This window comes from Trachurus trachurus (assembly GCF_905171665.1).
Source record: "Trachurus trachurus genome assembly, chromosome: 4".
NCBI lineage: Eukaryota > Metazoa > Chordata > Actinopteri > Carangiformes > Carangidae > Trachurus > Trachurus trachurus.
In genome coordinates, this window is record NC_139898.1 from 12,608,631 (window position 1) to 12,627,847 (window position 19,217).

Below are 19,217 nucleotides of genomic sequence, written 5' to 3' on the forward strand. Positions count from 1 at the left end.
TGCAGCTATTATGAACTCACACTGAAGCAGAGACAGGTTTAATGATCAACACACACACCTGCTCTGTGGATATAAGGTAACTACACTGTAAAATAAGATTACAAAGCAAAGAAATATGAAAATATAATTGCAAATGAGACTGAACTCATGAGACCTTGGTTGGAAATGGAAGAAAACTCAGTTGTTTTGACAGCACCCATACACACACTCTCCCTCCCTCTGTGTGCGTCTCTCCCTCTCTGCCCCCACCATACCCTCACCTTTTTTTGGAAGATGAAATGGGGGACCCAGATGTTAAATTTCACTGGCCAATGGTGAGCAGAGAGGGGCTGGATTGGTGTGTTCTCCCGATGCCCCTTCTTTTAAAAACGCCTGAGCTCCTTTCTCCAACTCAGCAACTCAACTCACATGAGGAAGAGCAGTGGCTCTGCTCTGCTCAACCAGCAGCATCACTCATACCTGGTTACACTCCGCCGTATGTTAAAGCTAAAGAGTTTCATTTTCTTTCTTTTTGTCATAGGTTTTTATGTCAGTGCTGTAGAGAGACAAAAGTCATCTTTAACTGAAAGTGTGGCACCATGTTGGGATTGAATAAGGTGGCACTCCTGCTGTCTTTCCTGGCTTCAGTGGCTCTGGGCCAAGGTAAGTGAAGACCGGTCGTTTCTATTTTGATATGTCGAAGCCACAATCAAAGGACATTGCTGAAAAAGATGTTGAAGAGAGTTGGACAATTTTTTGTCTCTCTCGTCATTTTTTGGTAATCACATTCGGGAACAGAGGGTCAGTGTATGACTACTCACACATGTGCACTCCAAGTGACATAACTGTGGAGTTTTCAGAGTTGACAGCATTTCCGTGAGGATGTCAGGGATAGCAGGACTGGTGGAGAACTCTGGAGAAATGTCTGGTGGTGAGCTCATATGATAAAGAAGTGTGTATGGCTCTCTCTCTCTCTGTTTCCGACCACCTCAGTAGCTGCTTATCTCTGATGTTAAGTCACCAGCAGATTTCACCACCAGGCTAATCAACAACATGTGATGATAGAAGGGGAGGTTTACATGTGGAGGAGGAGGAGGAGGGGGTCATATACAGTGAAAACTCTCCCTGTGCTGTAGTTTAATCAAAAGACAGGACAGAAAAAGTGCTGTTGATAAAAAGGTTTGGCATAATGACAAGATTCAGAATGGCCGATGCCATTATCAGCAAACAGGCCTCCTATTGCAGCTTCAATGCAGCTGAAGTGCTTCTGACAAAGAGACAACTCTTACATTTTTCCGTCATAGCTTCTCTGTTTAATTTCCGGTTCTTACTGTGGTGGACAGTCGGCTACATACAGACTTTTTCTTCAGGGTGGCAACACCTTCTTCCCAAATTTCTCCCTTATCATCCTCTAAAAGCTCTTCCTGAATGACACCAGTAGCAAAACTTTTTTCAATACTGTCACATTCTGTCTGCTTTAGAGTTGCACCCCATTAAACTTTTTTTTCTTTGAGCTAGCAGTTCATAAAAGCAAACGAGTGTTAATACACTTTAATAGTCTCCATATCTTGTTGGACTCTGAGGCCTCAGAGTCTTAAATGTCCAGCCAGGGCTTTGCACCATTTACTAATGACTGTATCATAAGATTAGATGAGCCTTTCATGAGGAAAGAAGGTAAATGTATAAACGATGATTCAGATTGACTCTTACTAAAAGAGAACATTGGTACAGCCACAAGTGAGTGGATAGTTAAATTGAATGTTTTTCTGCCTCGCTTCTCCATATCTTGCAGTAAATTGGTGAATTTCATCCTCATTTCACCCCCAAACACAGTGCCAGTAATCTAAACTCAGTCACCTTGGAAACATGAAGCAAAAAAATCACAAACCAAGTGACCCACTTCCCCACCTGCTCGGTTAATGCTGGAATAAATGAGAAAATGGAATAAAATGAGAGATATAATAGCACAGGTAAAATGACTTTACCGTCTTATTTTCCCTCTCTCGCATTGGCCAACTTGTCTTTCATTTTTCCTTTTAATGGCCACTCAGCACCTCTCACTCCACCACTGTTATGAGTGTACTGTAGGTATCATTCTGTCCATTTGTCTCCCTGGGTTCGCCTTTTGTTTCTAATCTTGATCTCTCTCACGTATTTCTCCATAAATTCTTTACCTCTGTCTCTCCATTACTCCATCACTCCCTCCTTTGCCTTTCTCCACCTATTTCTCTCTGCCACACTCCATCAAATGCTCTCTCTTTGCCTTGTCTTTGTCACTCTATCCACACACCTTACAGCCTACTGATTTATGAGCTGTTTTCCTATTTGAAGGCGGCAGCTGTTGCTAAATGCCCACTGTAAGTCAGAAGGGAACACTTTGGCATTATCACCTCTTTGCATAAGTTTAGCTCAGTGGCCTTTAAAGTTACTGTAATAAGACCTGTTCAACCCAACGCTAAACTTCCATTCTTCTTTTGTTGCACAAGCTTCAGGCAAAGCTAGGTGGTGTATGTGAGCAGCTGGAGGACCACTGTGAGGGAGACAGAGGGGCTAGTTCTCCAGATGCTGACCACAGTCTGCTCCAAACACAGAGCTGTCTGGCCAACTGTCTTTAATGATTGAGACAGAGGATTACAATGGATCAAAGGAAAAGGCATAAATCCCCATTAATGACAACCACCAAGCCTTTCTTTTCTTTTCTCCGTGTTTCTGTGTTCATGCCTATGTGGATGTGTAAAGATATTATTTATTAATCAGCTGCTTTCAATTGAGCTATTTCCAGCTCCTGGCTCTGTACTTGTGCGCAGGTGCAGCATTGCAATGCGGAAATTTAACACTGTCCAACAGTATTATGGTATATCACACAGAAACACAAAGCCTCTGTTATACCTTTGTAAATCCCTAAATCATGTGGTTGATTTGCATCATTCGTTAATGTCAGGGACAACATTGCCGATTTTAATGAGGTGCAGATGTTTTCAGAGTCAGACTTGGATTTTTTGGGAATAAGGAGCGTAAAGACAGAGATGGACGCAGAGAGAAAGAGCAGACTTCTCTGAAACCACAAACACCTCAGCTGAGAAGCCAGCCAAACACATAAACAGCTTCCATATGACATAGCAAACGGATCATCACATACACAGGCCCACACACACAAATACACTCACACACCTGACATGCTCTTGAATAGATGCATTGATAAATATTGTACAACCTTGTTCTCTTAATGGTTTGAATTTTGGCCAGTTGGTTACATAACATGGGGACGGGGGAGGTTGGTGTTTTCACGCCTTCTCTTTCTTGTACAGATCTGGAATATTATAAACAGGATCCAGACCCTCTATTTAAACCCTGTCTCCCTGCCAATTTACATCTGGCACAACCATACCTCAAGATGACTGAAGCCATTCTGGGTGCAGCTTCATAAAGTTCTGCTTTTTCCTCCCTTTTCCTCTCTTTGGCAGCCTTTTATTAGATTCTGGCAAGGGCAGAAAACTCCCACTCAGACAGTGAAGGCGGGAGAGGCTGTCCTTTGCAAAGGCACTGTTGATTATTAATAGAAAGTTTGCCTTTGTGTATCCTGGCTAAAAGTACAGCGGCTATATTTCTGGAAAAAAAAAACCCTGCCGTGACGTAAATGGTTAAGTCCAAAGGTAGTCCTCTCAAATAAGAATCCCAGTTGTCACAACAAGCTTGGGCGGATAAAAATGACAATGACTGCGCTAGGGGATTGAAAATAATCCTGTGTTTCAGGCATGTAACTGACATAGACTGGAATTCAGGTGCTTTCCATGTGGCCATATGTGGAACTAATGCTAACCAGCCCACAGACGCACATCTTGCCTATTATACTTGTACTATTATAATGTATCTTGTTACCTGGTTGTCCATGGTTTATGAGACACGATGTTGCTGCCTCTGGTTTATAATAACAATCACATGTTCATGACTTCATGTCAAAGGTGAGACTGAAACAACTGAAACAACATACTGTATGGTTATATTTGAGTCACCTTGGTGCCTTACAGCAACTGGATTCTGATGGAAGAAAGTCAAATCCACATAAGGATTAAGGTTGATGGTTGTGTTGACAAAATATTGGACATAAACATGCAAGGGTATAGGCTAATACTTGCTTTCCATTTCCATTTCAAAAACTAACAAGCAATTTTAGCAATGATGATGAACATCCCCTAACCGGCACAGGAAACAAATCCACCATGATTTGTCTAAAAAATTGACCACTTTTATGATGTGTATGTGGTTAAAGTTTGGCTAAATTTAGGCAGAAAATTGGTTTGGTTTTGGGAGGTGTCATGGTTTGAGTAAATACTTTGATGAGGTTATGACATGTTCTGTTTTACACTAAATGAACTCTGCTACGATGATTATGAATATTTCATTTTAATGTGGGTGCCTATTTAAAAACTGGCTAACAGAGCTGGAGGCATGTCGTCTTTTAGGCTACTTCCTTACAGAGAGCTGGATCAGGCCTCATGCTCTGCCCGCCACTGCTGATACAGTAGCTGTTGGCATCAATGACTCAGGAGTTTGTTGAGGAGTGAGGAGTTTGTTGTACAACAGAGATGGAGACAAGGAGAAGTGGTTGCTACATTTTTTGTAGCTTGTTAGCTAGTACTGTAGCTAACTCTTGCTCTCTGTATTGAAAGGGTTCAGTGATAGTGAAAGAACAGTGCGTATCAAGATGGTTAATGTTAGAAGGAACATTAAAGATATGTGCCTCAGTCTGACCGAGACTTCAGTCAGAGGAGGAGTCTGCTGTAGTCTAGCCAGTTCATGCATTTACTGTAGCATTTATTTGTTTGAATTGTGTTAATTGCAGCCAGCAGTGTTTTTGTAAATGCAAACTCTCGCTCTTAGTAGCCTACTTCTTTTAGTTTCAGAAGTTGATGAGATTAAAAATTATTTGTATGATATATTGCATTGCGTCAGATCAGGAAACAATTCCGTGCATTGTTCTGGGGGGTGTGGATAATTTATGGATTTTGTTTGGAGCATTTATGTCTATTACAATAGGTGTAAAATGCCAAAATAAACCAAACAAGGAGCACAAGAACAAGGATTAACAAGACATATTGCACCAGTGGGGCACTTTTGGGTACATTTTCTAACACTGAACAGGAAATCTTAAATTCTTACCTTACTCCCTCTTGAAAAACTTTCTCAACAAGGTTAATTCACTCACATACCAGCCGCATGAAGCAGTGCCCCAATAAAACTTCCCGGCTTTTAAAATTCATAAAGTGTTAACATGCCACTCAGAAGCATAATAAGCTCTGTGAGTTGTGCCACAGGAGCTCAGCCAGTTCATACCTGCTGCAACCAAGGTTATAACCCCAACATTCGCCCTCTGCTGTTGCTAATCTGGATTTCCTCCTTTCTACTTTTTAAAACCATTAGTCACCCCATAAAAGTTTGCTATTTCGTTTTCATTATCAAACATCTTGAAATGATAATTATAAGCCAAATTGTTGAATTCTCTTTGTTTTGGTGTGAGTGAGGAAGAAATGTTATGTAACAGAAGCAGAAAAAGTGCTTTGTGATTACCCAGAAAAAACATGGCTGCACTTCATAGTACAGAATTTGATTAATTTGCCACAAGTTTGGAACTCAGTGCTAATAAAGTGAGACAAAAAGCTTACTTGTGTCCCATTTGCTGTGCACTTTCTTAAAGAAAAGTTCTTGCTTTGCACTGACTAATCCAGACTGCAAACTTCTGTTAACAAAATTGCTGAATCAGTGTCATATTAACAGAAAGAATTTGCCCAGTAGTGGAAACAGCTCTCTTTAAATTGCATTAAAAATGTAATCAGCACAGAGAATTCAGGAGACAAAAAAAGAGTGGTGGAAAATCCATTTGATTTGATTCACTAAACAAAACCTGCAGGCAGAGCCACATCTGCCCAGCAGATCATGCTGAAAGCCTTGGCTTCTGTTTATCTAGCTAGTTGGTTCATTATTAGAAAGACCAAGTCGGTATGGAGATCTACTAATGGTTCTTAAAGCCAGGAGCACTAAAAAAAACCAACCACAATGAAAGTCATCTCACTGTCTACATTGTACCCAATACCTTTTTGGACAGAGGATCTTTGTTGCCTTAAGCCACTATGATACTGTTACTAAAACTATCTAATGTTAATAGTTGAAAAGAAATGTGCTGGCATGACAATAAAGGCTTTAAGTCAGCCGTAAAACCAGCAGGGACTGGGATCGATACTGGACTCTGTGTTGGGAGTCTCTGCTCATAAACTCAGCAGTATCTCTCTCAAAGCGCTAAGTGCTTGCACATATTACAAAAGTCTGCGTGTGCACACACACACACACACACACACACACACACACACACACACACACACACACACACACACACACACACACACACACACACACACACAGACGCAGTGGCTTCATAAGCTCTTTTTTGTTTCTATCATGGGCCATGACTTTTATATTTTCCTCACACAGTCCAAGTCAAAGTCAGATGAAATGTTAAGTAAAAATGTGTCATTTTTGAAAACATAAAAAATTACCACCACAGGAAAATATATCAATACACTTCAAAGCTCGAGGGAGAACACGTCATGGTGCATGTTTAATAAATCAAAGGACCAAATTTACAGTGAATGTCAGACTAAATATTGTTCTCTTTCTAAGAAGGCAACATTGGCTTACAACTTAAAGACACAGTTGTGTGCATGTGTGTGTGTGCGTGTGAGCAGCTCATGCATGAAAAATGACTCAGTCATACAGGCATGCAGTGTGTGTGCGCACCGTATGTGTGTACATCATAATTACATAATTGAAATGAAAAGGAAATTGACAAAAATAAATTGCTGCATAGAAGAGTTTGTGTGTATGTTCGTGGGGACCAAAAAAAATTACTTGTGACAGATTTGTGAGGATCTAAATGATTTGGTTTTATGGGTAGAGTTAGAATTGAATCTGTGTGTGTGTGTGTGTGTGTGTGTGTGTGTGTGTGTGCATGCGTGCGCACAAACTCTATGAGGGGTGATGCAGCATGTTAAAGTGAACTTTTCTGGTTGGCTGCTGCGTAACAGATGACTCCACATGCACTGATTTGTCTCAGCTGGCGCTTGATTAGCATCCTCAACGTCAGCTGCTTGTTGATGGATCAAGAGAAGAAGGGGGGAGACAACAAGCTGAGGGATGAAAAGACATCTGACAAATAGCATGGGGGAGATGATGGATGGAGAGGATGTTCCTAAGTTTTAATGAAGAGGGGGTGGGTGCTGCTGAAGCCCGGGGAGCAGCAGTGAGAAAAATCTACAGGAGCAGAAAGAGGAGGATGAGTGAGAGGAGAGACACAGGGAGGGGGAGGAAAGAGAAAATTAAATAAACCATGTGCTATTGCTTTTCATAAACCCAGAGGTCTAGTAATTGTTTCAGCACAAAAAAGGGACTGTCAGTCACTCTGTGTGTGCACATGTTTGAATGGTGAACAAATAGTAATCATGCACGCACTTTAATTCATAACACTCGGTAAAACGAAATCCCTTTTAATCAGACATGTGTGATTTAATATAAGTGCTATGTGTACCTAATAGACGTCCAGCTAAGTGTGTACTGTATTTTGCTTGACTAATCGTACTGACTTAGACTAACCAAACTGAGTTAGCTTCTAACTAAACTGTATTTGTGTGATATCATAATGTTTTTCTTCCTGTTTGTAGGATCTTTGAGGGCCAGGAGTCAGTCAGACAGGGGCAGAAGAGCGGCCCTCAACACATTCACCGACTCAGGAGGTAATGTGTCAGATCTTTTAAGTTTGTTCAAAAGAACTGTTCAGTGCAGTTTTGTCTTTTAAATATTTCTAACTGATCTTCAGGTTGAGCCTAACTAATCATTGAGTGAACAGTGCATGTTGATTCTCACAGTGTACAGTGAGAGTTTCGACAATTTTTTTTTTCACAATATCTTTATTTAGGTTTTAAGCAACAAAAAGAAATACAGTTTATGACATTCCTGCAACATGTCGTCTCTACAATTCTATTCATTTATTTACGTGATAATTCAATTGTAGTAAAAGCTTAGAGTCGTTATCGTATATATCTATGTTATGGCTGTTCATGGCTGTTCTTGGATTCTGAACATATCAGTTGCTAAAATTCAAATGTTTTATTGTCATTCATACATATTTTGTTGAAACATATATTTTGCTCTGACACTTTCTTATTCTACCATTATTCTCTCACCTATATCTTGTTCAATTGGTACTTGTTTCTCAAAGCTACTTTGGTGTGTTGTTTTGTACTTCTGCTGCAGCAAAGTCATTTCCCCTCAGGAGCAACAAAGTACTTCAGTATCTTGACTTGAATGCAGCCAATTCCTCCTGTGAACAAAATGACTTGAATCACTCACACAGTGAGTGAGCCCAACTGAACTGAGAAATGAAGAGATCATTTCAGGAAGTGATTCAGTTCAGTTTGTTCATCCAAAACATTTGCTCATTTAAATGAATTGTGCTGTGAACGACATTACACTGATATTTACAGCTGATTCAGAGGTGTGGCAGCGGCAGAGATGTGAGCCAAACAGGGTCATTGTAGTCTGTCCTGCTGGGTAGGACCACTTTTCAACAGAGTCGACACTTACAGCAGCAGCAGTAGCTGTGATATACAAATATGGATGCAGTTAGGGCACTTTAAAACCCGTAGGGTCTGATTACCCCAATTGTACTACTTATATTCATAGCTCATTCATAGCTCAATAAAATCCTTGTAGCTTAAATTTAAGGAGGTAACATTTTCTGTATCATGACAAATGATAGTGCAGACACAGAAACATCTTTGAACTGTTACATGCCATGATACAGCAGTCACAGACAAAAAAATCGAAAATAGAATTAACTGTCTTGTCATGAAAGCTGAAAAGGTTTTGATGAATGAACCATTTTTAATTGGAGGAGAAAAGCCCCAGGATTAGTTTGTGTCTAGAATGCTGTCTGTATCACATGTCCCCGCCATCACCTCCTTTATTCATGAAACGGCATGAATGAAAAACACCCCCTCTATGTTGCAAATACATGCCTTTTTATTTTCAATTGCTCATATTTCTCCGGAGGAAATACTCTGGTTTCAGAACATGCAGCAGACTAAAAAACTAGACGATATGCCTCATCAGTCAAGCCAGGAGGTTTGGAAAGAACCTGGACACTGCAAAGCTCCCTTGGGTGTATGAAGTCACAGTCAAATGGCAGTAGCAGACCTCCTCTTAAAATTTGTAACCCATCCGCGCTGTTTTCCTCCTGATCGTTTTTTATTGGTTCTGACCCATGTCTCCCCTCCATGTAAGACCAGCTCCAAAATCCCTCCATTATCCCTGGATCCTGTGTTGAATTGTTTTCTTTCATTCTGGCTTTTCTTTTAACATTTCCATCCTTCTCTACCCTCCATTTGTCTCCAGGCCTGACAGAGTGGACGTCTTGGTTCAACATTGACCATCCTGGGGGGAATGGAGACTATGAGCGCCTGGAGGCAATCCGTTTCTATTACAGGGAGAGAGTTTGCACGCGACCCACGGCGATGGAGGCTCGCACTACAGATTGGGTGGCAGCGGCGGACACCGGGGAAGTCGTCCACTCCAGTCTGGAGAAGGGCTTCTGGTGCATCAACAAGGAACAGCCCCACGGCCGCATCTGCTCCAACTACCATGTCCGCTTTCAGTGTCCCCCAGGTAGCTGTGATGAGAGCAGCTCAGGGCTGTACAAGCTGTCACTCCACAGATATGAACATGCAGGCAAACACATGCATCAATACACAATTTCAAAAGCACTGGCTACAAGGACTCAACAGTGATAACCCCTCTTAGCTGTTTACTGTCTGTCATGTTGAATAACTTGTTTGTTTGTCTCCTGTTTACCATGTTATTCTCTGTTTTTCCATTTATGTCACCAGTGCAGAGCTACTGGTCTGATTGGAGTGAGTGGGGTCCTTGTTCAACGATGGCTTGTGATGATGTGGGCATCCAGGTCCGCCAGAGGAAATGTATCAGTATGCAACCTATGCCTCTCCTGTTAGTGCCAGCGTGCCAAGGTCACCATACAGAGAGGAGGGAATGCGCCACGCCTCCATGTACAGGTGAGCATATTTACCGGCAGCTAATTTATGACACTATTTGAAGTCTGTAATGTTCATTCTCCTTCAAAACCTCACTAGTCACTGACTGAGAAGGTTTTAGCAGCGGAGCTCTATGACTGAGAGCACCATCTGTAACCAATACTCATCCATAACTTATTAATTAAAAGCTTTTCTGTTGTAAGAAACAGCAGAAACAAGTCACAAATAATTAGCGTCAGAGCAACTGACCATATAACTGGAACTTGTATAGACCTAGATTGGCATTAACCTGAAAGTAACAAGCTGAACCAGCACAAGACTAAGTTAACAGAATCAGCACTGAAGCTAATGTCCACTTACTGAACAAGTGATCCATAATTACCAGCTCTAAAGTTGAGTTCCTCTAAGGTCATTTACAGTACAGGTAACTGCTCTGCACTGGAATACAGTATGACCTCTGACCTCTCTTGTAAAAGACATGCTTATATATCACATTAAACAGGAATAGATTTTGGAGGCAGCACCCTCCAGAGCAAAACTTCTTCTACTACGGTAGAAACAACCTTTTCCATCATTAGTTTAAGTGATCTTGATTAAGACACTTGTAATCAACAGTCTTTTGAATGCAGCTATTTAATCAGCTTTCTTATGTGTGATTGGACCATTTAATAACTTGTTTATGGTGAGCCCACTGGAGACTTAATGACACTTATTAAACCTCTCTATGTAAAATTTGAATGATGTAATTCAATTTCAAAACAAAGTTTTCAGAACTATTAATATGAAATACGTGTGTAATTTCAAACTTGCATTACTCCTGTGTGATCAGCCAAGTGGAGTCCGTGGGGTCGCTGGGGGACGTGTTCAGTGACCTGTGGTGGAGGACGCAGGATTAGGAGGAGGACCTGTGTGAGGACATCAGTGGCAGTGCAGTGTAACGGACGCCCTGTTGAAATACAGAAATGTGGGAAGAGTCCATGCCCATGTATGTCGAAGTCAAGTGTATAATGCAAATGTTTTTCATTATACCAGTGTCTTTATCATGCTGTGCTCACAACCCTGTGCTTTTTTCTCAACAGCAAAATGTCAGCAAGTGTGCACCGACGGTCATCCCAGTGAGGACTGCAGCCGCTGTGTGTGTGATGGCCATGTGCTGTATGGCGAAGTTCACAGTCTGACTGGTGTCCCTGTGGCAGGAGCGTGGGTGGCACTAGCCAGTCAGCCCAAGGTCATCCGTGCCCGTACAGATCTCAAAGGTCAGTTCAGGCTTCCAGGAGTCTGCTCAACCAGCTCGACCTTGATCACCATTAGGAAGGACAAGTTTGCCCCGATCACTGTCTCCACCCTCAGTAATACCACGGGGGTGTCCTGGGCACGGGCCTTCCTCAAATCAGCCGGTGAGTGCCAATAAGTAAATATACAGTTATTAAATATGGTTGAATTTTTCGTAGAGGAGCTATTATTATAAGAAATCAAATCCAGATTCTCATTATTATCATTTAACAGAGCCAATAAACCATATTCTCAGGCGGTAGAAAATGGGACATTGTCAAAACCACAATGTAAACAGTCTGGCTCTATTGTAAGACAGTCTGGAGCACTGACCTATTTGGTTGCATGGAAACGAAATAAAAATAGACCTGTGCTGCTTTTGAAATCATTTTTCATAAGAACAGGATCCAATGTGAGAGTGAAGTGTAATGTTTTACAACGTCTCTATACTACAGAGTGAAGTCCTGAGGGTTTGCTCATTTCTGCTTTCCACAGAAAAGCCATACATTGTGAAGCACCCAGAGGACAAAGTGCGTTATGAGGGAGGACGGGCAATGTTTTGCTGTAAGGCAACGGGATCACCAGTACCTGACAAGTACTACTGGTGAGATGAATACCAGGATTTGCACATTATGAATCACAGTACAAAATGCAGAAATGGCTTACTGCAAGAGGTTATTTTCCCATATGGTGGATATCTATATTGGTGAGGCTTGAGATTTGTTTTATTATGAAGGCAGCCTCTTGAAAAAAATAGCTGTCCATTTAGGTCTGAGCTCTGTTCGCCAGGAAGTTACTAACTCATATCAGCTATTGAAGTTTAACAAAGTTTTTTTCACTGGAAAAAAAGCAGCTTTATGTGGGAGGAAATTACTTTTATAAGAAAAGTGAGGGTGAACTAAAACAGCAAAATTGTCAGCTGTAAAATCAAAGCAATATTTTGAAAGATGCTATATTTACATTATAATTGTATGGTATAATTTAATTATATTGTATAATTTTAATTGTATAAAATTTTGATTAATCTCAATGGATCATCTTCATGGATAAATAAAATAAAGCTAAGGGGGTGATAATTCTCTTTGGATTTAGTGCTACAAGCAAGTATTTTCATATTACATAGAGTCAATTTATATGCAGTAGTCTTAAAAACACTGATTAGTCTATTACAATAAATCACATTAAAAAGAAGTCTTTTGTTGTATTCTTTTAACTTCTAGATTTTTGTCAATATTTTTCAAGGTACCACAATGGGACTTTACTGGACAGGAAGGTGTACAAGTATGAAGAGGATCTTATACTGCGGGACCTGAAGATGGAGCAATCAGGACAGTATTACTGCAAAACCAGCAGCCCAGCAGGCAGCATCAAGTCCTCTCCAGCCTCACTTACTGTGATTGGTATGTTTAATCTCACACTTCTTACTGAGAAAGTACAGTATGTGAACACAAGTGTGGCCTCCATCATCACATGGTTTAAGATGCAATTTGCAGGAAAGGACTATTCTGCTGTTTTGAGGGTAGCAATGTGATCACACAAAAATTTCTCAGAGTCAAAAAGATGAAAAAGCTCACCCTCTATTAAATGCCATGGCAATGTTATAAAAACAGTAATTCATCATCTTCTGCCTAAGAGAGAATAATCTGAAATGATGATAACAAGCAGCGCACAGGGATTACAGCCGAGGATGGCTGCTACCCATGTGCATTTGGCAATGACGTATTTAGTTATACACAGATTCAAGTAAAACCACTGACAAAAAGCAAACAACCTCAACTAATTTCACTGTAACAGCTGCCTGAAATTCAATACACACTTTAAGAGAAATGCCAGTGCTGAGCTCCAACTAAGTCATCCACAAACCATGTCCATGCATTAAGAGGATTCAAACAAAACCACAGTGTCCTATAATTGAGGGAGACAGCAAGTTAACACACTGTTAACTGTCATTGAAAAAAAAACATAAATTGGAAAATAAAAGTATCAGGGTTTACACAATCTGGCTGCACTTGGAAGAATATTTATTTTTATTATGTTTAGATTGGTAGAAGCCGAGGCTTTCTAAACAGGCATTCTTTATAGTGTGAGATACCTCTGAAATCATAAAACCTTTAAACCCAATTTCTCCAGGACATCCATCCAGTGTTGAGGTGTAATCCAAGATTGTTCGTTTCCATTTCCATGTGGAAGAGTTAGGCATTGCTTTATACATACCTCCAGGTGCTTGTTAGCAAGGAGACTGATTAACAAACAGGGTTTTCATGGACAAGCGCTAAAGCAATCTATCCCAGGCCGCAGACAAATTCCTGCACTCTGTCAAGTCATGGAAGGAGACACTGTTTGTGTGCAGGACAACACCTGTGTCTCAGAGCAGGATTACAAACATGCCTTACTGTCTCAACCTGATACTCTCTCTTTTTCACATTTTACATTAAGCAGGAGTTTAATGTGATTTCCCATAAAATGTGTTAACCACAGTTCATTTAGGTGAATACAAGTCATAATTTATTATTGAAGGAAACTCACAGTTTTTGGTAAAGCCATCAGGAGTACAGGAGTACAGTAATGATATTTCATAGGCATCACACTGCTCCATCTGTCTGCAATTATCGACTTACTTAGGAGATGGCAAGCTTAACAAGGATAGTTGAATATAAGCTCAACCATGATATCATGCACATGAATTATTCTGCCAATGTCTGGGTGAACAATCACTCTTTCTTTCCAGCTCCCATCTGGATGGTTGGTAAATAAATGTTCTTTTCAACTTCATGTCTAATTACCCTTTCATGCACATTTCGCCGTCCAACTTGGCCACTCTTTGGTATTTTCAGATTGTGCAGACACTGTGCGTGTGTGTACAAGTACATCATATGTGTGTGTCCATGTATGAAAAATTAAAGGCAGAAAAACATTCTTCTAAATGCTCCAATTTATTTGGCATTCACCTCTATTCCACTCATGCATTGTTAAACAATTATTGAGTACCAGACAATTCAAATTTTTTATAGATTTGGCATGCAGGAGTATCTTAAAGGGACAACGAGGAGTTTTGGAAAAGCAAAGCGTTTTCACACTACATTTATGAGCCTCCGCGCCCACCGTACATTTCTTTGACCGGGCGCAAGAAGGACTCATGTTTTCATTCATCAATAATTAAAGTCAGAGGTTCAAAGAGGTTCACATACCACCGTAGTTCCGACCATAAACGGCGATGCGGCTGCGTTATTCTCATGATTCGCAACGAAGGAAACGCTGGTCGGCTCGACCAGCATTTCCGCCACCACTAATAATAACAAAATAACGATAGAGACAGAACGATATATTTATCGAAAATGGGCCCATTAACAAGTGTGGGTAGCGGAGATTCATCCACATTAACGTGAGACTTTTTTTATAACCGAATAGAAACTCCTCGTTGTCCCTTTAACTATGCGTTCATCATAGCGATTCTGCTTCATTGCTAAACCCAAGCATGTGTATTACTGACAGAAAAAATTATCATTCAATTCACAGCAAAAGGAACACCAGCATGCAGTTCAGCACCTGAGATGCACCTCATCAGACTGCCCATAGACTGTGTTCAACCCGGGACCAACTCCAAGTTATACAATGCTGGACGCTGCCTTCACAACAAATGTGCGGGCTCCCTAGACTTTGATACGCGCTGCAGAGATGGAACCGGATTCTGCTGCGGGGTTCAAAATATGGAAAGTCGAATCATTGACTGTGGTAGCTACAGCCTCCCTATTCGGGCTGTGACACAGTGCAGCTGTCAGAAGTGTTTGCAGCCAACTGTGCTTGTTCGTGGCAGAGTGGTCACGGCTGACAATGATGAGCCTCTACGTTTTGGGCATATCTATATTGGTAAAGAAAGGGTTGGCACAACTGGTTACCAAGGAGGCTTCACATTACAAATTACTCCTGATACACAGAGATTAGTCGTAAATTTTGTTGACCCTAATCAGAGGTTTCTTGACACTCCTAAGGTGTTCATATTTGACAAGAAAGGTGGATCCATCTACCATGATGTGAAGGTGATGAGAAAGCAGACACCAATTGATATTGATGCAGGAGAAACCAACTATATTGATCTTGGAGAAATTAAAGATGAGGACCCCATAGGACAGCTGATTATTCCTCCCAATTCCTTCCATAAGGAAAATGGAGAAATCTATGAGGGGACTGTAAAAGCCAGCGTCACATTCATTGACCCTAGAAACATCACCACGGCTGCTGCGGCACCAGGTGATCTCAATTTTGTGGATGATGAAGGTGACATGCTCCCTTTGAGGACCTATGGCATGTTTTCTGTAGACTTCAGAGATGAGGCCAACAAGGAAGTACTTGGAGCTGGAGCAGTACAAGTCCTTCTTGACACTCAGCATGTCAAAATGCAAGAGCATATTCCCAAAATGAAACTCTGGTCTTTAAACCCAGACACAGGAGTCTGGGAGGAGGAGAGTCACTTTTCATACACCTCAACAACTACTGGAGGTCACGGTAGGAGCAAGCGAGAGGAACGCACATTCCTCATAGGTAACATGGAGATCCGAGAACGTAGGCTCTTCAACTTGGATGTTCCTGAAAACAGACGCTGCTATGTCAAAGTTCGGGCCTACATGAGTGATAAGTTCCTTCCCAACGAACAGCTGGAAGGTGTTGTGATCAGCTTGATAAACCTGGAGCCCAAGCCTGGATTTTCGTCTAATCCAAGGGCATGGGGCCGATTCGACAGTGTCATAACTGGGTCCAATGGGGCCTGTTTACCAGCTTTCTGTGACACGCAGAGGCCCGATGCTTACACGGCTTATGTGACTGCCATGATGGGCGGGGAAGAACTCGAAGCGGCTCCTTCTTCCCCAAAGATGAATCCAAACATCATTGGGGTGTCTCAGCCATATCTGGATAAAATAGACTACCAACGTTCAGACCATGATGATCCAGATTTGAAGAAAACAGCTTTCAGAATCAACTTGGCAAAGCCAAACCAGAACAATCTCGATGAGACCAATGGGCCAATATATCCATATCAGAATTTAATAGCTTGTGAAAATGCCCCAGTTGATGCAAATCATTTCAGATTCTTCAGAGTCGAAAAGGACAAGTACGAATACAATGTAGTTCCCTTTGAGGAAAATGATTTAACAACGTGGACAGGAGACTACCTGTCCTGGTGGCCTAATCCCCAGGAGTTCAGAGCATGTTTCATCAAGGTTAAGATCCATGGATCTAAGGAGGTGATGGTCAGGTCGAGGAATCTGGGAGGAACACACCCAGAAACAAAAGATAAACTTTATGGCATTAGAGACATTCGCAGTACCCGGGACATGCGAGAGGCCAACACCTCAGCAGCTTGTGTGGAGTTCAAATGCAGTGGCATGTTGTTTGATCAAGCTGAGGTAGATAGATCCCTCATATCAGTTCTTCCACAGGGAAACTGTCGTAAGATTGGCACCAACAGCCTCCTACAAGAGTATCTCGTCAAACATCCACCAGTTGCTCAAAACAACGAGTCCCATGCATTCAGTATGCTAGCTCCTGTCGATCCTTTGGGACACAACTATGGCATCTACACAGTTACGGACCAGAATCCCAGGGTGGCTAAGGAGATCGCCATTGGGCGTTGCTTTGATGGTACCTCAGATGGTTTCTCTAGGGAGATGAAGTCAGATTTTGGCGTGGCATTGACCTTTAGCTGTCCAGAGAGGAAAATTAACAGGGAAAGTCTCTTCCAGCGTCTGCAGACAAATCCAGGTCAGACACTGTCTCAGATGGCAAGGGACATGAGGGAGTTGGATGGTGTACAAGTGCGGAGATCTTCCACCCAGGTGGTGGCCTATCCTTCAGAGCAGCAGGGCAGGACCCAGAGCCGCAGAGTTACCTCTACAACAAGGAGGAGAATGTCCATGCGGACACAGCAGAGACAATAGAGGTGACAGGAGGTAGGTTGAGATAAGGTAATTTCATGCATATTTACATCAACAGTAATATCAGAATGATTTATTTGTTCTTTCCTTTTCATTAATAGGTATTCATTTGAGACTGATATGACAGCATCAAGTCCAAGTCGAGGAAGTAAAAGTTGTCTGTCTGTTGTTGAGTATGATCTCCCTCTTGACTCTGAAAATCACAAACCTGAAACAGCAATTCAGCAAAACCATTGTGTGCTTGAATATATTCATTGGTCTTTTACTTGAAGAAATTGGTACATGCCTCATTAGTCTACTTGTTACTGGCATTTAGTTAATTGGTTTTGGTCTAATTTTAGGGATGAATAGACTCAATTGACAGTTGAGAATGTAAGTTTTATACTTTTATAAATCTAATTTGTGGCATTCCATTCGTGGCATTGTGGGTGTTTTTGCTGAAGCCTCTAAATATTTGGGTTGAAACCAAACCTTCAAAAACTGTTAACTCTTAAGCCAGGCCCCAAACACTTCATAATTGGTCATTGCTTTCCATTGAAGTCATACTAGATCAGAATACAGAAAACATGAGGTACTGCTGTCTGCAGCAGATACTGAGTCCTATTTGTACAAACCCTCCCCAATGAGGCATGTTCGAAAGAGACAGTGGGGTGAGGCATGCCACCCGGGGAACAGTCATGATTCTCATTCGCATGCCACATTGCCAACTGTGATCCAAATGTCCTTCCACACCTACTTAGAATGGGTAAGACCAAGCTTTTTGCCAAGATAAACACAGATCTCACTGGTAGCAGTATAAAATCTGGATAATTAATTGCAAGGTATTACATAATATTCTTTTGCCCTCAGCTCATTTCAAATTACGGTAGCACATCACCATACAAAATTTGACTCAAAGTGATACAGTATGTACTTTACTCAAACGGTTACAGTGGCTCATTCAGGGTCTAATTATGCTTTATTTTGGTTGTTGGGTAATGTGTTTGCAAACTGTCCCTACATCATGATGTGCAATAACTATATTATAATTTAACTTGAGAATTATTAAAAGCTTGTCACAAACTAATACAGTGCATAGAAAATGCTGCTGTTAAATTAAACAACAACTCCTCTAGTAGGTAGTGTGGTTGAGGTGTTTGTAGGAGATCTTGCACAGGACTCATTCTGAGTGATTTTCAGCAAGTTATTTAACTGCCATTTAATCATTCTTTAACTTTCTGAGCTGCATAGAATCTATTAACCTTTTCATGCTTTGCTGCATGACTCAGTTGATTTTACAATTTGTACACCACAGTAATCTTTTCAACTTCACAGAGCAATCTTGTTAGTGGGAGTTAAAACTCTCAAAGGAGGTTTTCCCTCATTAACAACACCTAAGGATTCTTCCACATAGAGCGACGATTAAGAAATGCCACATTACTGGACACTGGCCATGTTTCCGTTAATCATGTTGCTTTGACAGTATGAGTAACTGTAGCAGTAAATGTTAACTACACATTTTAGAAGATATTGAAACCGATATTAGACCCACATGAAAGAATAACTGGGTTTATGAAATGAAGAAACTTCAATCTGTGATAAAAGCTCCAAACTTGTTTATCTGCAAAATAGGCTCTTCCAGACCCATGGGAGAAGCTCTTCAAGCTGAACTAATCCAAAAGCAAATACGGGGGGACCATGGTCCGTGGAGAATTAGGAAAGGCTGACAAGTAAATATAAGACGGCTGGTAATAAGAAAATACATTACAAATCCTCTTGAGAACTATTAAAACTGTTTACCCCTGACTTTCCCAAACAGTGAAACAAGTTAATTTAAAGTAATCAAATAATCAACAATACACTGGGCCCAAGAGAACCACGGTCAAACATATTTACTGTCCAAATGGCAGTCAGCCCATATTACAGTTAATTCTTTCAGTTCAATCCATTTAAGCCTGAT

The 19,217-nt window shown here is 41.1% G+C and overlaps 1 protein-coding gene across 1 annotated transcript; it reads left to right on the forward strand.

Moving 5' to 3' along the window:
• Positions 1 to 578: 578 nt before the first annotated feature.
• cilp2 (cartilage intermediate layer protein 2) lies at positions 579 to 17,281 on the forward strand (the record flags this gene model as incomplete). The annotated part of the gene is made up of 9 exons (XM_083969794.1): positions 579 to 642; positions 7,692 to 7,763; positions 9,424 to 9,693; positions 9,915 to 10,097; positions 10,906 to 11,061; positions 11,156 to 11,473; positions 11,844 to 11,952; positions 12,591 to 12,748; positions 14,865 to 17,281. 9 exons carry the CDS (start codon positions 579 to 581, stop codon positions 17,279 to 17,281), a joined length of 3,747 nt encoding a protein of 1,248 aa, XP_083825920.1.
• Between the last annotated feature and the right edge of the window lie 1,936 nt (positions 17,282 to 19,217).